The 24,821-nt window shown below is 54.6% G+C and overlaps 1 protein-coding gene across 1 annotated transcript in view; it reads left to right on the top strand.

The window, feature by feature from the left end:
• The window catches only part of LOC132832803 (sperm acrosome membrane-associated protein 4-like), a 9,820-nt gene extending 7,603 nt beyond the window's left edge, over window positions 1-2,217 (top strand). Inside the window, exon 3 of the mRNA XM_060850954.1 lies at window positions 943-2,217. Within this exon, the coding sequence (XP_060706937.1) occupies window positions 943-1,142 (200 nt within the window). The 3' untranslated portion in view covers window positions 1,143-2,217. The remainder of the gene's footprint in view (window positions 1-942) is intronic.
• Window positions 2,218-24,821: the final 22,604 nt, after the last annotated feature.

Below are 24,821 nucleotides of genomic sequence, written 5' to 3'. Positions count from 1 at the left end.
GTGTGTCTATATGGAGGAGGTGTGTGGGTGTGTGTATGGGGTTTGTGTGTGTCTATATGGAGGTGGGGTGTGTATGTGTGTATGGGTGGGGGGGTGCGTATGGGGGTGTGTGTATGTATGGGGGTGTGTGTGTCTGGATGTGTCTGGGTGTGTGTGTGTGTGTGTATGGGTGTGTGTGTGTCTATATGGAGGTGGTGTGTGGTGTGTTGTGTGGGTGTGTGTGTGTTTGGTGGGTGTGTGTGTATATGGGGGAGGTGTGTGTATATGGAGGAATGTGTGTGGGTGTGTGTCTATATGGGGTATGGGTATGGGTGTGGGTGTGTGTGTGTGTATGGGTGTGTGTGCATATGGGTGTGTGCGCGTATGGGGTTGGGTGTGTTTGGGTGGGTGGGGTTGGGGGGGGGTGTGTGGGTGGATTGTGTGTGGGGGGTGTGGGATGTGTGTGTAGGGTGTGTGTGTGTGTGGGGTGGGTTGTGTGGGGTGTGGTGGGGGTGTGTGTGGGGGGGGGGGCGTGTGTGTGGGGGGGCGTGTGGGGTGGGGGGAGGGTGTAGGGGGTGGGTGTAGGGGAGAAGGTGTAGGGGGAGCGTGTCGGGAGAGGGTGTGGGGGGGTGGGTGTAGGGCGGGGTTTTGGGGAGAGGGTGTAGGGGGTGGGTGTATGCGATGGGGATGGGGGTAGGGGAGAGGGTGTGGGGAGAGGGTGTAGGGGACGGGTGTAGAGGGGTGGGGGTGGGCATCGGGGGTGGGTGAGGGTGTTGGGGGTGCGTGTAGGTTGTGGGTGTAGGGGGTGGATGTAGGGAATGGGTCCCTCCCTCATTCTCCCTCCCTCCCACTCTCCCTCCCTCTCTCTCCACCTCCCTCCCCTCCCTCCCTCCCACTCCCCCACTCCCCCACCCTCACTCTCCCTCCCTCACACTCACACTCTCACTCTCCCTCTCCCTGCAGTGGGTGTGACAGTCTATTCCTCAGGATGTACAGAGAAGACGAAGTGTGGCCAGGAGGTGACCGATACTGTCGCTGGGATCAGCTACACCATGATGACAAACTGTTGTGATGTTGATTACTGTAACAGCGCTGCAGGGCTGCAGCTCTCCCTCCTCAGCTTGGCTCCTGCTCTCATCGCCTGGGTAACCCGAATTCTGTAACGCGAGGAACGCAGACAGGCCATGGGGCAGAGCCCACATTCCCCTCCCCCCCCCTGACCCCAGCATCCTGTCCTCCCTACCAACCCCCGCCCTCGCACTCGCCCACTCTCCTTCTCACTTTCCATTCTGGTCCTTTCTCTTTCGGCTTGTGGTTCTCTGTCTCTGTCCGCCATCTCCCTCTCCCCCCCACCCCATCTCTCCCACCCTCCCTTTCCCCCCCAATTCTCCCCCCCTTCTCTCCCCCACTCTCTTCCCCCCTCCCTCTCTTCCCCCCTCCCTCTCTTCCTCCCTCCCTCTCCCCCCTCCCTCTCTCTCTCTCTCTCCCACTCTCCCACCTCTCCCCACACCTCTCTCTCCCTCTCTCACCCCTCCCTCTCTCCCACCTCTCTCTCTCCCCCCTGTCTCCCCTGTCCCCCCACCTCTCTCCCCACACACGCTCTCCCCCTCTCCCCCCACCTCTCTAACCCCACCTGTCTCCTCCCTCTCTTCCCCCCCCCCCCTCCCTTCTCTCCCCCCGGCTCTCTCTCTCTCCCCATGTATCCCAGCTCTCCAGTGAGAACTCTCTGGGAAAACCTGCTGCTGTTGAGTCTCCCTCAGCACTGGCACCTTGGCTCTCTCTCTGAATAGGTTTCGTGTTTTTTATTAAACACACCATTTTTAATTTTGAGAGAAAAGTTAACATGCGCACATTCTGCAATTAATAGGTACAGCTAAACTTCAGGTTCTTGTTTTTAACGGATGTGTGAATCTGCCTGAATATGTCCGTGTGTGTCCGTGTGCACCCATGTGGATATGTGTAACATTACACATGGTTCTGTGTGTGTGTGTGGTGTGTCTGTGTACGTGTGTGTGTGTACGTGTGTGTGTGTGTACGTGTGTGTGTGTGTACGTGTGTGCGTGTGTACGTGTGTGTGTGTGTGTGTGTGTGTGTGTAGACAGCGATGAATGGGGGAATGGGATGATCCCACACTGGGAGACGGTGTGCGTTGCAACGTCAGACCCCTCACAGAGAGCATGATGTGTTTTGGATCTGTGTACAATAACAAAACGGACGATTAAAAGATTCCCAGAGAAACTCTGCCTTGTTCGCCTGTATTTTCCGCTCGGGGTCAGGCACAGCAGGGGTGAAAGGTCATGGCCATCCACAAGACCATTCAGCCCTTCAATAGAATCATTGGTGCTCGTCTACATCAGTCACCTGTACCTGCTTGCCAATGGAAACCCATTCATCCCTGTACCACGGGAAATCATTCCCTGAACCCCCGCCACACCTAACACAAGATACCCTGCAGAAACTCCCCAAACATCCCCTCCCTCCACCCCCCGACACTCAGTAACAGCAGTGTGTACCATCTACAAGATACCCTGCAGAAACTCCCCAAACATCCCCTCCCTCCACCCCCCGACACTCAGTAACAGCAGTGTGTACCATCTACAAGATACCCTGCAGAAACTCCCCAAACATCCCCTCCCTCCACCCCCCGACCCTCAGTAACAGCAGTGTGTACCATCTACAAGATACCCTGCAGAAACTCACCAAACATCCCCTCCCTCCACCCCCCGACACTCAGTAACAGCAGTGTGTACCATCTACAAGATACCCTACAGAAACTCCCCAAACATCCCCTCCCTCCACCCCCCGACACTCAGTAACAGCAGTGTGTACCATCTACAATATACACGCGGTTAAACAGCAGGAAGTTCCCACACAGATACACCCGGTTAAACAGCAGGAAGTTCCCACACAGATACACCCGGTTACACAGCAGGAAGTTCCCACACAGATACACGCGGTTACACAGCAGGAAGGTCCCACACAGATACACCCGGTTACACAGCAGGAAGGTCCCGCACAGATACACCCGGTTACAAAGCAGGAAGGTCCCACACCGCACAGATACACCCGGTTACACAGCAGGAAGGTCCCACACAGATACACCCGGTTACACAGCAGGAAGGTCCCTCACAGATACACCCGGTTACACAGCAGGAAGGTCCCACACAGATACACCCGGTTACACAGCAGGAAGGTCCCACACAGATACACCCGGTTACACAGCAGTAAGGTCCCACACCGCACAGACACACCCGGTTACACAGCAGGAAGGTCCCACACAGATACACCCGGTTACACAGCAGGAAGGTCTCACACAGACACACCCGGTTACACAGCAGGAAGGTCCCGCACAGATACACCCGGTTACACAGCAGGAAGGTCCCACACCGCACAGACACACCCGGTTACACAGCAGGAAGGTCCCACACAGATACACCCGGTTACACAGCAGGAAGGTCCCACACAGATACACCCGGTTACACAGCAGGAAGGTCCCGCACAGATACACCCGGTTACACAGCAGGAAGGTCCCACACAGATACACCCGGTTACACAGCAGGAAGGTCCCGCACAGATACACCCGGTTACACAGCAGTAAGGTCCCACACCGCACAGACACACCCGGTTACACAGCAGGAAGGTCTCACACAGATACACCCGGTTACACAGCAGGAAGGTCCCACACCGCACAGATACACCCGGTTACACAGCAGGAAGGTCCCACACCGCACAGATACACCCGGTTACACAGCAGGAAGGTCCCACACAGATACACCCGGTAACACAGCAGGAAGGTCCCACACAGATACACCCGGTTACGCAGCAGGAAGGTCCCACACAGATACACCCGGTTACACAGCAGGAAGGTCGCACACCGCACAGATACACCCGGTTACACAGCAGGAAGGTCCCGAACAGATACTCCCGGTTACACAGCAGGAAGGTCCTGCACAGACACACCCGGTTACACAGCAGGAAGGTCCCACACAGATACACCCGGTTACACAGCAGGAAGGACCAACACCGCACAGATACACCCGGTTACACAGCAGGAAGGTCTCACACAGATACACCCGGTTACACAGCAGGAAGGACCCACACCGCACAGATACACCCGGTTACACAGCAGGAAGGTCTCACACAGATACACCCGGTTACACAGCAGGAAGGACCCACACCGCACAGATACACCCGGTTACACAGCAGGAATGTCCTACACAGATACTCCCGGTTACACAGCAGGAAGGTCACACACAGATACACCCGGTTACACAGCAGGAAGGTCCCACACAGACACACCCGGTTACACAGCAGGAAGGTCCCACACAGATACACCCGGTTACACAGCAGGAATGTCCTACACAGATACACCCGGTTACAAAGCAGGAACGTCCCGCACAGATACACCCGGTTACACAGCAGGAAGGTCCCACACAGATACACCCGGTTACACAGCAGGAAGGTCCCGCACCGCACAGATACACCCGGTTACACAGCAGGAAGGTCCCACACAGATACACCCGGTTACACAGCAGGAAGGTCCCACACAGATACACCCGGTTACACAGCAGGAAGGTCCCACACAGATACACCCGGTTACACAGCAGGAAGGTCCCACACAGACACACCCGGTTACACAGCAGGAAGGTCCCACACAGATACACCCGGTTACACAGCAGGAAGGTCCCACACAGATACACCCGGTTACACAGCAGGAAGGTCCCACACAGATACACCCGGTTACACATCATGAAGGTCCCACACAGATACACCCGGTTACACAGCAGGAAGGTCCCGCACAGATACACCCGGTTACAAAGCAGGAAGGTCCCACACCGCACAGATACACCCGGTTACACAGCAGGAAGGTCCCACACAGATACACCCGGTTACACAGCAGGAAGGTCCCTCACAGATACACCCGGTTACACAGCAGGAAGGTCCCACACAGATACACCCGGTTACACAGCAGGAAGGTCCCACACAGATACACCCGGTTACACAGCAGTAAGGTCCCACACCGCACAGACACACCCGGTTACACAGCAGGAAGGTCCCACACAGATACACCCGGTTACACAGCAGGAAGGTCCCACACAGATACACCCGGTTACACAGCAGGAAGGTCCCGCACAGATACACCCGGTTACACATCATGAAGGTCCCACACAGATACACCCGGTTACACAGCAGGAAGGTACCGCACAGATACACCCGGTTACACAGCAGGAAGGTCCCACACAGATACACCCGGTTACACAGCAGGAAGGTCCCACACAGATACACCTGGTTACACAGCAGGAAGTTCCTGCACAGATATACCCGGTTACCCAGCAGGAAGGTCCCACACAGATACACCCGGTTACACAGCAGGAAGGTCCTGCACAGATATACCCGGTTACACAGCAGTAAGGTCCCACACAGATACACCCGGTTGCACAGCAGGAAGGTCCCACACCGCACAGATACACCCGGTTACACAGCAGGAAGGTCTCACACAGATACACCCGGTTACACAGCAGGAAGGTCCCACACAGATACACCCGGTTACACAGCAGGAAGGTCCCGCACAGATACACCCGGTTACACAGCAGGAAGGTCCCACACCGCACAGATACACCCGGTTACACAGCAGGAAGGTCCCGCACAGATACACCCGGTGACACAGCAGGAAGGTCCCACACCGCACAGATACACCCGGTTACACAGCAGGAAGGTCTCACACAGATACACCCGGTTACACAGCAGGAAGGACCCACACCGCACAGATACACCCGGTTACACAGCAGGAAGGTCTCACACCGCACAGATACACCCGGTTACACAGCAGGAAGGTCCCGCACAGATACACCCGGTGACACAGCAGGAAGGTCCCACACCGCACAGATACACCCGGTTACACAGCAGGAAGGTCTCACACAGATACACCCGGTTACACAGCAGGAAGGACCCACACCGCACAGATACACCCGGTTACACAGCAGGAATGTCCTACACAGATACTCCCGGTTACACAGCAGGAAGGTCACACACAGATACACCCGGTTACACAGCAGGAAGGTCCCACACAGACACACCCGGTTACACAGCAGGAAGGTCCCACACAGATACACCCGGTTACACAGCAGGAATGTCCTACACAGATACACCCGGTTACAAAGCAGGAACGTCCCGCACAGATACACCCGGTTACACAGCAGGAAGGTCCCACACAGATACACCCGGTTACACAGCAGGAAGGTCCCGCACCGCACAGATACACCCGGTTACACAGCAGGAAGGTCCCACACAGATACACCCGGTTACACAGCAGGAAGGTCCCACACAGATACACCCGGTTACACAGCAGGAAGGTCCCACACAGATACACCCGGTTACACAGCAGGAAGGTCCCACACAGACACACCCGGTTACACAGCAGGAAGGTCCCACACAGATACACCCGGTTACACAGCAGGAAGGTCCCACACAGATACACCCGGTTACACAGCAGGAAGGTCCCACACAGATACACCCGGTTACACATCATGAAGGTCCCACACAGATACACCCGGTTACACAGCAGGAAGGTCCCGCACAGATACACCCGGTTACACAGCAGGAAGGTCCCACACCGCACAGATACACCCGGTTACACAGCAGGAAGGTCCGACACAGATACACCCGGTTACACATCATGAAGGTCCCACACAGATACACCCGGTTACACAGCAGGAAGGTCCCACACAGATACACCCGGTTACACAGCAGGAAGGTCCCGCACCGCACAGATACAACCGGTTACACAGCAGGAAGGTCCCGCACAGATACACCCGGTTACACAGCAGGAAGGTCCCACACAGATACACCCGGTTACACAGCAGGAAGGTCCCACACAGATACACCCGGTTACACAGCAGGAAGGTCACTCACAGATACACCCGGTTACACAGCAGGAAGGTCCCACACAGATACACCCGGTTACACAGCAGGAAGGTCCCACACAGATACACCCGGTTACACAGCAGGAAGGTCCCACACAGATACACCCGGTTACACAGCAGGAAGGTCCCACACAGATACACCCGGTTACACAGCAGGAAGGTCGCACACCGCACAGATACACCCGGTTACACAGCAGGAAGGTCCCACACAGATACACCCGGTTACACAGCAGGAAGGTCCCACACCGCACAGATACACCTGGTTACACAGCAGGAAGTTCCTGCACAGATATACCCGGTTACCCAGCAGGAAGGTCCCACACAGATACACCCGGTTACACAGCAGGAAGGTCCTGCACAGATATACCCGGTTACACAGCAGTAAGGTCCCACACAGATACACCCGGTTGCACAGCAGGAAGGTCCCACACCGCACAGATACACCCGGTTACACAGCAGGAAGGTCTCACACAGATACACCCGGTTACACAGCAGGAAGGTCCCACACAGATACACCCGGTTACACAGCAGGAAGGTCCCGCACAGATACACCCGGTTACACAGCAGGAAGGTCCCACACCGCACAGATACACCCGGTTACACAGCAGGAAGGTCCCGCACAGATACACCCGGTTACACAGCAGGAAGGTCGCGCACAGATACACCCGGTTACACAGCAGGAAGGTCCCGCACAGATACACCCGGTTACACAGCAGGAAGGTCCCGCACAGATACACCCGGTTACACAGCAGGAAGGTACCGCACAGATACACCCGGTTACACAGCAGGAAGGTCCCACACAGATACACCCGGTTACACAGCAGGAAGGTCCCACACAGATACACCCGGTTACACAGCAGGAAGGTACCGCACAGATACACCCGGTTACACAGCAGGAAGGTCCCACACAGACACACCCGGTTACACAGCAGGAAGGTCCCGCACAGATACACCCGGTTACACAGCAGGAAGGTCCCGCACAGATACACCCGGTTACACAGCAGGAAGGTCCCACACCGCACAGATACACCCGGTTACACTGCAGGAAGGTACCGCACAGATACACCCGGTTACACAGCAGGAAGGTCCCGCACAGATACACCCGGTTACACAGCAAGAATGTCCCGCACAGATACACCCGGTTACACAGCAGGACGGTCCCGCACCGCACAGATACACCCGGTTACACAGCAGGAAGGTCTCACACAGATACACCCGGTTACACAGCAGGAAGGTCCCGCACAGATACACCCGGTTACACAGCAGGAATGTCCCACACAGATACACCCGGTTACACAGCAGGAAGGTCCCACACCGCACAGATACACCCGGTTACACAGCAGGAAGGTCCCACACAGACACACCTGGTTACACAGCAGGAAGGTCCCACACAGATACACCCGGTTACACAGCAGGAATGTCCTACACAGATACACCCGGTTACAAAGCAGGAACGTCCCGCACAGATACACCCGGTTACACAGCAGGAAGGTCCCACACAGAAACACCCGGTTGCACAGCAGGAAGGTCCCGCACCGCACAGATACACCCGGTTACACAGCAGGAAGGTCCCACACAGATACACCTGGTTACACAACAGGAAGGTCCCACACAGATACACCCGGTTACACAGCAGGAAGGTCTCACACCGCACAGATACACCCGGTTACACAGCAGGAAGGTCCCGCACAGATACACCCGGTGACACAGCAGGAAGGTCCCACACCGCACAGATACACCCGGTTACACAGCAGGAAGGTCCCGCACAGATACACCCAGTTACACAGCAGGAAGGTCCCGCACAGATACACCCGGTTACACAGCAGGAAGGTCCCGCACAGATACACCCGGTTACACAGCAGGAAGGTCCCACACCGCACAGATACACCCGGTTTCACAGCAGGAAGGTCCCACACAGATACACCCGGTTACACAGCAGGAAGGTCCCGCACAGATACACCCGGTTACACAGCAGGAAGGTCCCACACAGATACACCTGGTTACACAGCAGGAAGGTCACACACAGATACACCCGGTTACACAGCAGGAAGGTCCCACACCGCACAGATACACCCGGTTACACAGCAGGATGGTCTCACACAGATATACCCGGTTACACAGCAGGAAGGTCCCACACAGATACACCCGGTTACACAGCAGGAAGGTCCCACACAGATACACCCGGTTACACAGCAGGAAGGTCCCGCACAGATACACCCGGTTACACAGCAGGAAGGTCCCGCACAGATACACCCGGTTACACAGCAGGTAGGTCCCACACAGATACACCCGGTTACACAGCAGGAAGGTCTCACACAGATACACCCAGTTACACAGCAGGAAGGTCCCACACAGATACACCCAGTTACACAGCAGGAAGGTCCCGCACAGATACACCCGGTTACACAGCAGGAAGGTCCCACACCGCACAGATACACCCGGTTACACAGCAGGAAGGTCCCACACAGATACACCCGGTTACACAGCAGGAAGGTCCCACACCGCACAGATACACCCGGTTACACAGCAGGAAGGTCTCACACAGATACACCCGGTTACACAGCAGGAAGGTCCCACACCGCACAGATACACCTGGTTACACAGCAGGAAGGTCCCGCACAGATACACCCGGTTACACAGCAGGAAGGTCCCACACCGCACAGATACAACCGGTTACACATCAGGAAGGTCCCGCACAGATACACCCGGTTACACAGCAGGAAGGTCCCGCACAGATATACCCGGTTACACAGCAGGAAGGTCCCACACCGCACAGATACACCCGGTTACACAGCAGGAAGGTCCCGCACAGATACACCCGGTTACACAGCAGGAAAGTCCAGCACAGATACACCCGGTTACACAGCAGGAAGGTCCCACACCGCACAGATACACCCGGTTACACAGCAGGAAGGTCTCACACAGATACACCCGGTTACACAGCAGGAAGGTCCCACACAGATACACCCGGTTACACAGCAGGAAGGTCCCGCACAGATACACCCGGTTACACAGCAGGATGATCCCGCACAGATACACCTGGTTACACAGCAGGAAGGTCCCACACAGATACACCCGGTTACACAGCAGGAAGGTCCCACACCGCACAGATACACCCGGTTACACAGCAGGAAGGTCCCACACAGATACACCCGGTAACACAGCAGGAAGGTCCCGCACAGATACACTCGGTTACACAGCAGGAAGGTCACACACCGCACAGATACACCCGGTTACACAGCAGGATGGTCTCACACAGATACACCCGGTTACACAGCAGGAAGGTCCCACACAGATACACCCGGTTACACAGCAGGAAGGTCCCACATAGATACACCCGGTTACACAGCAGGAAGGTCCCACACAGATACACCCGGTTACACAGCAGGAAGGTCACACACCGCACAGATACACCCGGTTACACAGCAGGATGGTCTCACACAGATACACCCGGTTACACAGCAGGATGGTCCCACACCGCACAGATACACCCGGTTACACAGCAGGAAGGTCGCACACAGATACACCCGGTTACACAGCAGGAAGGTCCCACACAGATACACCCGGTTACACAGCAGGAAGGTCCCACACAGATACACCCGGTTACACAGCAGGAAGGTCACACACCGCACACATACACCCGGTTACACAGCAGGAAGGTCCCGCACAGATACACCCGGTTACACAGCAGGAAGGTCTCACACAGATACACCCGGTTACACAGCAGGAAGGTCCCACACAGACACACCCGGTTACACAGCAGGAAGGTCTCACACAGATACACCCGGTTACACAGCAGGAAGGTCCCGCACAGATACACCCGGTTACACAGCAGGAAGGTTCCACACAGATACACCCGGTTGCACAGCAGGAAGGTCTCACACAGATACACCCGGTTACACAGCAGGAAGATCCCACACCGCACAGATACACCCGGTTACACAGCAGGAAGGTCCCGCACAGATACACCCGGTTACACAGCAGGAAGGTCTCACACAGATACACCCGGTTACACAGCAGGAAGGTCCCACACCGCACAGACACACCCGGTTACACAGCAGGAAGGTTCCACACAGATACACCCGGTTACACAGCAGGAAGGTCCCACACAGATATACCCGGTTACACAGCAGCATTGGGAGGGATGGGATGTGTTGGGGCTCAGCCTGTCAAGTCATCAGGTCTTGTAATTTCTGACCGTAGGGGTCACGGGGCGAGAGGTCAAAAATCACAAACCTCTCTCCCCCCAACCCCCATTGTTCGCCCCTCACCCTCTCCCCAGCCATACCCCCCTGGGGCTGGTGGGTCACCGCAGTGGGAGGTTTGGGGTCTGAGAGTCAGGCTAAAGTGGGCGTATTACGTGGGACATTTCCAGTCCCAGGCCTTCCCCGCTCCCCACCCACAACTCTCTCTCCGATACATCGCAGCATGACATCCCTTCCAATTCCCACCGGCCCCCTCCCCCACCCACTCCCTGGGCTCTCCCCTTCACCTGCTCCATCTCTGACTGCCCCCCACCCTCCTCCTTGGTCCCATTTCTGAGTATCGGTTCGTCACCATTACAAACCCACCGAGTCCCACAGCTCCCTGGACTATACATCCTCACCCCCTGCTTCCTGTAAAAGGCTCTATTCCCTTCTCCCAGTTCCTCCGGCTCCGTCCCATCTCCTCCAACGGGACCAACTTCAACAAAGGAGCCTCCGAAATGTCCCCCCCTCCCTTCCTGAACCGTGGACCCCCCAACCCCTTTACTGACAGGGCCCTCCGCTGGGTCTGCCCCATCCCCCAGATTTCCACCCTCACCCCCTGTCTCGCTCCCCCTCCCTCCTACAACAGCCATCGCGTCCCCTTGTCCAGTCAGTCCACGCGACCTTTTATAAATACCTACTTTGGAAACAGAACCGGTCTGACTCAGGACTGGGATACAGCAGACTCTAACCTCACACCTTTCACGCACTGTCTGAGCCTGTTTTTTTCTATAAAACCGTAAGTTATCTCGGGGATGTGACTTGGAAGAAGCTCTGGGATTTACATATTAATAATTGAAACCCGCTCCCCCGTTCTCAGTGATTAAAGACTTCTCAGTAACCTGGGTTTGTTCAATACACCACATCAGCTGCAGGACTCTCTGATCTTTTATTATAAACTCTGTGTCCTATGATCCGGCCCCAATGAGGAGCGATTATACAAATGAATAGACAAATGTTTTCTCTAGAATTTAGCAGGTTAACGGGGGGTGGGTGGGTGGAAAGCTGATTGACGTCTTCGGTGTATTAACAGGAAACAACGGAGTGAGAGAAAGAGGAACTCTTTGGGGATTCCGGAGCTTGGGGGCAGAGCCCTGAGAATGTGGGTGCAGAGCGTTCAGGGAGAGATGTTGGGAAGCTCTCCCACATGCAGTAAGGGCCGGAGAGGTTTCAGACTCTCTCAGACTGAGGGAGGGGCTGAACGGCCCTCCTCCTGTTCCTGCATGCTCAACCCAGCCTTCCCAACTTGGAACCTAGATTTCCAATAGTATCACAGAGTCATTCAGCACAGAAACAGTCCGTGCTAACCATAATCCAAACTAAACCAGTCAGTGCTAACCATAACCCAAACTAAACCAGTCCGTGCTAACCATAACCCAAACTAAACCAGACCGTGCTAACCATAACCCAAACTAAACCAGTCCGTGCTAACCATAACCCAAACTAAACCAGTCCAACCTCCCTGCTTCATGTCCCTCTAACCCCTTCCTAACCATTAACTCGTCCAAATGGGTTTATCCCCCACCCCAGGGAAAAGACTTTGTCTATTTACCCTATCCATGCCCCTGATGATTTTATAAACCTGTATAAGGTCACCCCTCAGCCTCCGACGCTCCAGGGAAAACAGCCCCAGCCTGTTCAGCCTCTCCCTGTAGCTCAGACCCTCCAACCCTGGCAACATCCTTGTAAATCTTTTCTGAACCCTTTCAAGTTTCACAACATCTTTCCGATAGGAAGGAGACCAGAATTGCACACAATATTCCAACAGTGGCCTGACCAATGTCCTGCCCTTCCCACCCCTATCCCCCCCATTTCCATCCTCTGTCCCTCAGGAATGCCTCAGTTGAACCTGCCCCCTCCCCCTCCATTCCCAGGCAGTACATTCCCCACCCTCACTACCCGCTGGGTGAGAAACTCTCTCCCTCACTTCACCCTCCCTCTATTTGTACATCCCTTTAAATCTAACCCCCCTCTCGTTCCTGTTCCTTTTCCGAGTGGGAACAGCTTCTCCCTCCCTCCTCTGTCCAGCTCCCCCCCCTCGGGATTATGAAAACCTGTCTCAGATCTCCCTCTCCCAGCCCCATTCTCTCCCAGAGAGAACACTCCCACCCTCTTCCATCTCTCCTCATCGCTGACCTTTCCCCATCCCTGGATCCGTCCTTGTAAATCCCTCCTGCCCTCTCTCTCCGACGTGTTCCCCATCTTCCCGATAATGTGGGGCCCACACCTGGACACAATCCTCCAGCTGGGGTCTAACAAGGGGCTGGGACAGGTTCAGCATCAGCCCCTTGCTCTTGTACTCTGTGCCCCTGTTAATAAACCCGAGGGCACTGTGTGCTTTATTCACTGCCCCCTCTCCCTGTCCCCCCACCTTCAGTGATCTGTGCACATTTACCCCCAGCTCCTGCCCCACCCCCTGTAGAATAGCCCACCCTCCCATTTTATATTGACCCTTCCCACCAAAGTGCATCCCCTCCCCCTTCCCTGCACTGAACCCCATCTGCCCCCTCGCTCCCCCTCCACTCCCCGCCAACCCCAACTTGTCAATGTCCTTTCAGAGTCCCGCACTGTTCCCCCACCCCCACCCCCATGGTTTACAATCCTCCCCTAGTCTGGTGTCAGCTGCAAACTTGGGAACTGTCCCCCTGCACAGCAAGATCCCAGTTGTTAAGCTCTCTCCCTTTCACCAGAAGAGAGTGACTCATTCCCCTTGAAGTCCCTGAGCCACCCAGAGGGTAGATGGGCTGGGAGTGAGCATTAAGACCGGTCTGATACAGACAGCAGGCTGTCCCAGACACCGGCAAATGGTAGGACCACGTCACCCCCTGCTGGCTGACCCAGAAACACCGAGAGGACAGGACCACGTCCTGTGTCAGTGCCGACTGGGGTAATTCCTGCCTCACTCCTGTCTGTCCACCCACTCCTCCCCCGAGTCTCATCAACCAACAGCCCCCAATCCCCTGAGTTCCTGCCACGTTCCTTAAAACATTTCAAATTTCCCAGCCTTGGTCTCTGTCCAGTACTGACCCCGAGATAGAGATTGAGGCAGGTGTGACCCTGGCCCACAGTCGGAACTGTGTGTGTGTGTGTGTGTGTGTGAGTGAGAGACCCTGACCCACTGCCGGAACTGTGTGCGTGTGTGTGTGTGAGTGAGAGACCCTGACCCACTGCCGGAACTGTGTGTGTGTGTGTGTGTGTGTGTGTGACCCTGACCCACAGTTGGTACTGTGTGTGTGCGTGAGACCCTGACCCACAGTCAGTACAGTCTGTGTGTGTGTGTGTATGTATGTGTGTGTGTGTGAGAGAGTGAGACAGAGAGAGAGACCCTGACCCACAGTCGGTACAGTCTGTGTGTGTGTGTGTGTGTGACCCTGACCAACAGTTGGTACTGTGTGTGTGCGTGTGTGAGAGTGAGAGACCCTGACCCACAGTCAGTACAGTCTGTGTGTGTGTGTGTGTATGTGTGAGACCCTGACCCACAGTTGGTACTGTGTGTGTGTGTGTGTGACCCTGACCCACAGTTGGTACTGTGTGTGTGTGTGTGTGTGTGTGTGTGTGTGTGTGTGTGTGACCCTGACCCACAGTTGGAACTGTGTCTGTGTGTGTGTGTGTGTGTGTGTGTGTGTGTGCAGTTTGACTGTGGGTCAGACAGTCCGACACACCTAATGTCCTTCCTCACAGAAGGGTCACTGGGATGGTCCCTGGGATGGAGAGAGCGTCTATGGAGCAAAGACTGAACAGATTCGGACCTACACACTGGGGTTTCAGAGGAATGAGAGGGGACCACGGGGTAACAGGTCGGGGCTTGACAGGGTCAGTGCTGAGGGGAGCACCCCCGTCCACCCCACTCTCCCCCCACCATGGGAGAGTCAAGGGCCAGGGGGCACACTCCCAGAATAAACTGACAGAGGGCACACTCCCAGAATAAAGGGACAGGGGGTACACTTCCAAAATAAAGGGACAGAGGGTACACCCCCAGAATAAAGGGACAGGGGGCACACTCCCAGAATAAAGGGACAGAGGGCACACTCCCAGAATAAAGGGGCAGAGGGTACACTCCAGAATAAAGGGACAGGGGCTACACTCCCAGAATAAAGGGACAGAGGGTACACTCCCAGAATAAAGGGACAGAGGGCACACTCCCAGAATAAAGGGACAGGGGCTACACTCCCAGAATAAAGGGACAGGGGGTACACTTCCAAAATAAAGGGACAGAGGGTACACCCCCAGAATAAAGGGACAGAGGGTACACTCACAAAATAAAGGGGTAGGGGGCACACTCCCAGAATAAAGGGACAGGGGGCACACTCCCAGAATGAAGGGACAGGGGGCACACTCCCAAAATAAAGGGACAGAGGGCACACTCCCAGAATAAAGGGACAGGGGGACACACTCCCAGAATAAAGGGACAGGGGGCACACTCCCAGAATAAATGGACAGAGGGCACACTCCCAGAATAAAGGGACGGGGGCACACTCCCAGAATAAAGGGACAGAGGGTACACTCCCAGAATAAATGGACAGAGGGCACACTCCCAGAATAAAGGGACAGGGGGCACACTCCCAGAATAATGGGACAGAGGGTACTCTCCCAGAATAAAGGGGCAGGGAGCACACTCCCAGAATAAAGGGACAGGGAGCACACTCCCAGAATAAAGGGACAGAGGGTACACTCCCAGAATAAATGGACAGAGGGCACACTCCCAGAATAAAGGGACAGGGGGTACACTCCCAGAATAAAGGGACAGGGGGCACACTCACAGAATAAAGGGACAGGGGGTACACTCCCAGAATAAAGGGACAGGGGGCACACTCGCAGAATAAAGGGACAGAGGACACACTCCCAGAATAAAGGGACAGGGGGTACACTCCCAGAATAAAGGGACAGGGGGCACCCTCCCAGAATAAAGGGACGGAGGGCACACTCCCAGAATAAAGGGGCAGAGGGTACACTCCCAGAATAAAGGGACAGGGGGCACACTCCCAGAATAAAGGGACAGGGGGATACACTCCCAGAATAAAGGGACAGGGGGTACACTCCCAGAATAAAGGGACAGGGGGCACACTCCCAGAATAAAAGGGACAGGGGGCACCCTCCCAGAATAAAGGGACAGAGGTACACTCCCAGAATAAAGGGACAGGGGGCGCACTCCCAGAATAAAGTGACAGAGGGCACACTCCCAGAATAAAGTGACAGAGGGCACACTCCCAGAATACAGGGACAGGGGCTACACTCCCAGAATAAAGGGACGGAGGGCACACTCCCAGAATACAGGGACAGAGGGTACACTCCCAGAATAAAGGGACAGGGGGTACACTCCCAGAATAAAGGGGCAGAGGGTACACTCCCAGAATAAAGGGACAGGGGGTACACTCCCAGAATAAAGGGACAGGGGGCACACTCCCGGAATAAAGGGAGAGGGGGTACACTCCCAGAATACAGGGACAGAGGGTACGCTCCCAGAATAAAGGGACAGGGGCTACACTCCCAGAATAAAGGGACAGGGGGCACACTCCCGGAATAAAGGGACAGAGGGTACATTCCCAGAATAAAGGGACAGAAGGCACACTCCCAGAATAAAGGGACAGGGGGTCCAGTCCCAGAATAAAGAGACAGGGGGCACACTCCCAGAATACAGGGACATGGGGTACACTCCCAGAATAAAGGGACAGGGGGCACACTCCCAGAATAAAGGGACAGAGGGACAGGGGGTACACTCCCAGAATAAAGTGACAGTGGGCACACTCCCAGAATAAAGGGACAGAGGGACAGGGGGTACACTCCCAGAATAAAGTGACAGGGGGCACACTCCCAGAATAAAGGGACAGAGGGACAGGGGGTACACTCCCAGAATAAAGTGACAGTGGGCACACTCCCAGAATAATGGGACAGGGGGCACACTCCCAGAATAAAGGGACAGAGGGTACACTCCCAGAATAAAGGGACAGGGGGTACACTCCCAGAATAAAGGGGCAGAGGGTACACTCCCAGAATAAAGGGAGAGGGGGTACACTCCCAGAATAAAGGGACAGAGGGTACACTCCCAGAACAAAGGGACAGGGGGTACACTCCCAGAATAAAGGGACAGGGGGCACACTCCCAGAATAAAGGGACAGAGGGACAGGGGGTACACTCCCAGAATAAAGTGACAGTCGGCACACTCCCAGAATAAAGGGACAGAGGGACAGGGGGTACACTCCCAGAATAAAGTGACAGGGGGCACACTCCCAGAATAAAGGGACAGAGGGACAGGGGGTACACTCCCAGAATAAAGTGACAGTGGGCACACTCCCAGAATAATGGGACAGGGGGCACACTCCCAGAATAAAGGGACAGAGGGTACACTCCCAGAATAAAGGGACAGGGGGTACACTCCCAGAATAAAGGGGCAGAGGGTACACTCCCAGAATAAAGGGAGAGGGGGTACACTCCCAGAATAAAGGGACAGAGGGTACACTCCCAGAACAAAGGGACAGGGGGCACACTCCCAGAATAAAGGGACAGGGGGCACACTCCCAGAATAAAGGGGCAGAGGGTACACTCCCAGAATAAAGGGACAGGGGGCACACTCCCAGAATAAAGGGGCAGAGGGTACACTCCCAGAATAAAGGGACAGGGGGAACACTCCCAGAATAAAGGGAGAGGGGGTACACTCCCAGAATAAAGGGACAGAGGGTACACTCCCAGAACAAAGGGACAGGGGGCACACTCCCAGAATAAAGGGACAGGGGGTACACTCCCAGAATAAAGGGACAGGGGGTACACTCCCAGAATAAAGGGGCAGAGGGTACACTCCCAGAATAAAGGGAGAGGGGGTACACTCCCAGAATAAAGGGACAGAGGGTACACTCCCAGAACAAAGGGACAGGGGGCACACTCCCAGAATAAAGGGACAGAGGGTACACTCCCAGAATAAAGGGACAGGGGGCACACTCCCAGAATAAAGGGACAGAGGGTACACTCCCAGAATAAAGGGACAGGGGGCACACTCCCAGAATAAAGGGACAGAGGGTACACTCCCAGAATAAAGGGACAGGGGGTACACTCCCAGAATAAAGTGACAGGGGGCACACTCCCAGAATAATGGGACAGGGGGCACACTCCCAGAATAAAGGGACAGAGGGTACACTCCCAGAATAAAGGGACAGGGGGTACACTCCCAGAATAAAGGGACAGAGGGTACACTCCCAGAATAAAGGGACAGGGGGCACACTCCCAGAATAAAGGGACAGAGGGTACACTCCCAGAATAAAGGGACAAGGGGTACACTCCCAGAATAAAGGGGCAGAGGGTACACTCCCAGAATAAAGGGACAGGGGGTACACTCCCAGAATAAAGGGACAGAGGGTACACTCCCAGAACAAAGGGACAGGGGGCACACTCCCAGAATAAAGGGACAGGGGGCACACTCCCAGAATAAAGGGGCAGAGGGTACACTCCCAGAATAAAGGGACAGGGGGCACACTCCCAGAATAAAGGGACAGAGGGTACACTCCCAGAATAAAGGGGCAGAGGGCATACTCCCAGAATAAAGGGACAGAGGGCACACTCCCAGAATAATTTGGCACCCATTTCAGACGGAGGTGGGTGAGATCGGGCAGGAAGTGAACAGGCAAAGCTGTGGGTGAGGGAGTTCGAACCTGGGCAGGTGGGAGTTTATCTGTCTTTGATGGAGCGTGCGAAGTTAAACACAGCGGGTGGGCAGAGAGACTCAGAGGTGTCCACTGCAGAGACGTTTACAACATCACAGACAGTAATCGTGGACAGGGATGGAGTGCCGCGAGTGTATCTCAGGGAGTGGAGGACAGGGACACAGAGGCTGTGCTGGTACAGTTAAACAAAACCCTGGTTAGGGCTGGCAAAGAGCTGACCCAGCTACTACACCTTTGGCAGGACTGAGCGGCCTTGTGGGGAGGAGATCTGTAGCAGCTATCCCAGGAGTTTGGTCACCAGGAGACATGATACAAACGAGGCCTGTTTTACTCTGGGACGTAACTGTTTAACGGGTGATCTGATTGAGTCATTAACAGGAAAGGACAGGGTTAGATAAAGAGCAACTCCAGAGCTTGGGGTTAGAGCCCTGAGGATGTGGGCGCGGAGCGTTCAGGGAGAGATGTCGGGAAGCTCTCCCACTCCCAACCAGGGTGGGAGAGGTTTCAGGCTCCTTCCCCCAGACGGCACTGGATGCTGGGTCCCATCGTTCATTTGGAGTCCGTGGGGGAGAATGATGTCCGTCAAGCTAAGGGATGAGGGGATGTGGGCCGGGGGGGTGGGTGGATGCAGTTAGGCCACAAATGGTGAAACAGACCACTCGGCCCTACTCTATTCTGTTAGACTGAGGCTAGACCTGGTTGGAATCTCAATCTCCACTCCTGCCTATCTCCCAACAACCTTCCAACCCCTCGACCATCAGGAATCCACGTCCTTCGGTTAAAACGATCCTGCAGCCAGGCAGAGGATTCCAAAGACCCTCAACCCTCAGAGAGATAGAGAGAGAGAGATGGTTCCTCTTCTCTGTCCTTGATGTCCACCCCCTTTACTTTTTAATCAGTGACTCCCCCCCGCCTCCCCACCTCCCAGCAGTTAGGGGTTGTCCCAGGAACTATCTTATCCCCACCCACCAGGTCCAATCCCCTCAGCATCTGTTGTAATTCGGTCCCCTTGGACTCTCCTAAATCCCAAAAGCTTTCCAATAAAGTTTCACTTCTTTTTAGGAGGGTCCACACCCCAAGGTCTCTCCCTCTCCCTCCCTCCCTCCCTCCCCCAGCCCAAACCCAATATTTGAAAGCTTCCCATTTTCCAGCCGTCCCTTTACCTGCGAACATCTGCCCCCAATCAGCTTTCGAATGTTCTTGCCTAATACCGTCAAAACTGGCCTTTCTCCAATTTAGAACTTCACCTTTTAGATCTGGTCTATCATTTCCCATCTCTACTTTAAATCTGATGGAATTATGGTCGCTGGCCCCAAAGTGCTCCCTCACTGACACCTCAGTCACCTGCCCTGCCTTATTTCCCAAGAGTAGGTCAGGTTTTGCACCTTCTCTAGTAGGTACATCCACATACTGAATCAGAAAATTGTCTTGTACACACTTAACAAATTCCTCTCCATCTAAACCCTTAATACTATTGTAGTCCCAGTCCATGTTCCAAAAGTTAAAATCCCCTACCATAACCACCCTACTATTCTTACAGATAGCTGAGACCTCTTTACAAGTTTGTTTCTCAATAGACAATAGGCCATTCAGCCCTTCGAGCCTGCACCGCCATTCAATATGATCATGGCTGATCATTCCTAATCAGTATCCTATTCCTGCCTTATCTCCATAACCCTTGTTTCCACTCTCTTTGAGAGCTCTATCCAAGTCTTTCTTAAACGAATCCAGAGACTGGGCCTCCACTGCCCTCTGGGGCAGAACATTCCACACAGCCACCACTCTCTGGGTGAAGACGTTTCTCCTCATCTCTGTCCTAAATGTTCTACCCCGTATTTTTAAGCTCAATTTCCCTCTGACTACTAGGGGGTCAATAAATACAATCCCAATAAGGTGATCATCCCTTTCTTATTTCTCAGTTCCACCCAAATAACTTCCCTGGATGTATTTCCAGGAATATCCTCCCTCATCCCCCCTCCTCTCTTGCCCCCCTTTCTATCCTTCTTGTAGCATTTGTATCCTGGAACATGAAGCTGCCAGTCCTGCCCATCCCTGAGCCATGTTTCTGGAATTGCGATGGTATCCCAGTCCCATGTCCCTAACCATGCCTTCCCTGTTAGGCCCCTTGCGTTGAAGTGTACGCAGTGTAATTGATCGGTGCTGCTGGTTTGCTGCTTTGTTGCTGCCTGCCCTGACTGTGTGATTTGTTCTCCTTATCTCCAGTACCAGCCGCTGCCCAGTCTCCTCTCCCACTAATCAGCTTGGTTCACAAACACCTTTCCCATGGGATTAAATCCTCCAGAGTAGCACCAGTAAATCTCCCCACCAGGAGATTGGTGCACATCCAAACTGATAGGGGAGAGTGCAGAGGGAGCTTTACTCTGTATCTAACCCCGTGCTGTCCCTGTCCTGGGATTGTGTGATGGGGGGACAGTGTAGAGGGAGCTTTACTCTGTATCTAACCCCATGCTGTCCCTGTGCTGGGAGTCTTTGATGTGGGGCGGGAGACAGTGTAGAGAGAGCTTTACTCCATATATAACCCTATGTGTCCCTGTACTGGGAGTGTTTGATGCAGGGAGGGGAGGGTCGTAGGGGACAGTGTAGAGAGAGCTTTACTCCATATATAACCCTATGTGTCCCTGTGCTGGGTGTGTTGATGGGGGACAGTGTAGATGGAGCTTTACTCTGTATCTAACCCCGTGCTGTCCCTGTCCTGGGCGTGTTTGATGGGGGACAGTGTAGAGAGAGCTTTACTCTGTATCTAACCCTGTGCTGTCCCTGCCCTGGGAGTGTTTGATGGGGGGACAGTGTAGACGACCGACTTGACACTGACATTGTTTACAAACCCACCGACTCCCACAGCTACCTGGATTACACCTCTTCCCACCCTACCTCCTGCAAAAATGCCATCCCGTATTCCCAATTCCTCCACCTCTGCCGTATCTGCTCCCAGGAGGACCAGTTCTACCACAGAACACACCAGATGGCCTCCTTCTTTAGACACTATAATTTCCCTTCCCACGTGGTTAAAGATGCTCTCCAACGCATCTCCTCTACATCCCGTACCTCCGCCCTCAGACCCCACCCCTCCAACCGTAACAAGGACAGAACGTCCCTGGTATTCACCTTCCACCCTACCAACCTTCGCATAAACCAAATCATCCGCCGACATTTCCGCCACCTCCAAACGGACCCCACCACCAGGGATATATTTCCCTCCCCACCCCTTTCCGCCTTCTGCAAAGACCGTTCCCTCCGTGACTACCTGGTCAGGTCCACACCCACCTACAACCCACCCTCCCATCCTGGCACCTTCCCCTACCACAGCAGGAACTGTAAAACCTGTGCCCACACCTCCTCCCTCACCTCTATCCAAGGCCCTAAAGGAGCCTTCCACATCCATCAAAGTTTTACCTGCACATCCACTAATATCATTTATTGTATCCGTTGCTCCCCATGCGGTCTCCTCTACATTGGGGAGACTGGGCGCCTCCTAGCAGAGCGCTTTAGGGAACATCTCCGGGACACCCGCACCAATCAACCACACCGCCCCGTGGCCCAACATTTCAACTCCCCCTCCCACTCTGCCGAGGACATGGAGGTCCTGGGCCTCCTTCACCGCCGCTCCCTCACCACCAGACGCCTGGAGGAAGAACGCCTCATCTTCCGCCTTAGAACACTTCAACCCCAGGGCATCAATGTGGGCTTCAACAGCTTCCTCATTTCCCCTTCCCCCACCTCACCCTAGTTCCAAACTTCCAGCTCAGCACTGTCCCCATGACTTGTCCGGACTTGTCCTACCTGCCTATCTCCTTTTCCACTATCCACTCCACCCTCTTCTCTCTGACCTATCACCTTCATCCCCTCCCCCACTCACCCACTGCACTCTATGCTACTTTCTCCCCACCCCCACCCTCCTCTAGCTTATCTCTCCACGCTTCAGGCTCTCTGTCTTTATTCCTGATGAAGGGCTTTTGCCCGAAACATCGATTTCGCTGCTCGTTGGATGCTGCCTGACCTGCTGTGCTCTTCCAGCACCAGAATCTGGTTTCCAGCATCTGCAGTCATTGTTTTTACCTGACTCTGTATCTAACCCTGTGCTGGGAGTGTTTGATGGGTGTGGAGACAGCGTAGAGAGAGCTTTACTGTGTATCTAACCCATGCTGTCCCCTGTGCTGGGAGTGTTTGATGGGGGTGTAGAGGGAGCTTTACTCTGGATCTAACCCCGTGCTGGCCCAGTACAGTAGATAGAAGTGGTTGATAAAGGTATGTTTTCCATGGTATTTTCAGAAGGGCACACTATGACGATGTATCCTTCGTGACCCAGAGTCTAAAATAAATAACAGAGATGTCAAACTGGGTCACGTAATCCTGACCAAATAATGCTGGGCGTAGCTCTCCCGAGATACGTCAGAAACATTACACAAAGGTTTCCAACAACACGGGGCATGATCCCTCGCCCAAGCTCCCCTGAGGTGTACACAAGGTAATGTTGTTATTTCTTCGTTTTAGATCATTCTCAGGACTTGTTGGTTCCAGCAGGTTACCCATCCTGCACGACAGTAAGGGCCCGTCACATTGCTGTGGGACTGACAGACTGGGGCAAGGATATCGCACGCCCCCCCCCCCCCCCCCCCCCAATAAAAAGGTCATTCGTGACCCACTGGTGGGGTGTTCACATCGATCGATGTTAGTCATAAGATTGCAGGAGAGACTCAGCAGGTCTGGCAGGACCTGTGGGAGAGAGACAGAGAGAGAAAAACACAGCAAATGTTTCAGGTCCCCTGGTAAGGAAAATCAACAAGATACCCTGCAGAAACTCCCCAAACATCCCCTCCCTCCACCCCCCGACACTCAGTAACAGCAGTGTGTACCATCTACAAGATACCCTGCAGAAACTCCCCAAACATCCCCTCCCTCCACCCCCCGACACTCAGTAACAGCAGTGTGTACCATCCACAATATACCCTGCAGAAACTCCCCAAACATCCCCTCCCTCCACCCCCCGACACTCAGTAACAGCAGTGTGTACCAGCTACAAGATACCCTGCAGAAACTCCCCAAACATCCCCTCCCTCCACCCCTCCCGACACTCAGTAACAGCAGTGTGTACCAGCTACAAGATACCCTGCAGAAACTCCCCAAACATCCCCTCCCTCCACCCCCCGACACTCAGTAACAGCAGTGTGTACCATCTACAAGATACCCTGCAGAAACTCCCCAAACATCCCCTCCCTCCACCCCCCGACACTCAGTAACAGCAGTGTGTACCATCTACAAGATACCCTGCAGAAACTCCCCAAACATCCCCTCCCTCCCCCCCCCCGATGATCAGTAACAGCAGTGTGTACCATCTACAAGATACCCTGCAGAAACTCCCCAAACATCCCCTCCCTCCACCCCCCGACACTCAGTAACAGCAGTGTGTACCAGCTACAAGATACCCTGCAGAAACTCCCCAAACATCCCCTCCCTCCACCCCCCGACACTCAGTAACAGCAGTGTGTACCATCTACAAGATACCCTGCAGAAACTCCCCAAACATCCCCTCCCTCCACCCCCCGACACTCAGTAACAGCAGTGTGTACCATCTACAAGATACCCTGCAGAAACTCCCCAAACATCCCCTCCCTCCACCCCCCGACACTCAGTAACAGCAGTGTGTACCAGCTACAAGATACCCTGCAGAAACTCCCCAAACATCCCCTCCCTCCACCCCCCGATGCTCAGTAACAGCAGTGTGTACCATCTACAAGATACCCTGCAGAAACTCCCCAAACATCCCCTCCCTCCACCCCCCGACGCTCAGTAACAGCAGTGTGTACCAGCTACAAGATTCCCTGCAGAAACTCACCAAAGACCCTCAGGCAGCACCTTCCAAACCCACGGCCACTTCCATCCAGAAGGACAAGGGGCAGCAGATCCTTGGGAACCCCACCCCCTGCAAGTTCCCCTCCGAGCCCCTCCCCATCCCGACTTGGAAATATATCGGCCGTTCCTTCAGTGTGGCTGGGTCCCAA

Source organism: Hemiscyllium ocellatum, chromosome 35 (genome assembly GCF_020745735.1).
Source record: "Hemiscyllium ocellatum isolate sHemOce1 chromosome 35, sHemOce1.pat.X.cur, whole genome shotgun sequence".
Taxonomy (NCBI): Eukaryota; Metazoa; Chordata; class Chondrichthyes; order Orectolobiformes; family Hemiscylliidae; genus Hemiscyllium; species Hemiscyllium ocellatum.
This window is presented reverse-complemented; position numbering and strand designations above follow the sequence as displayed.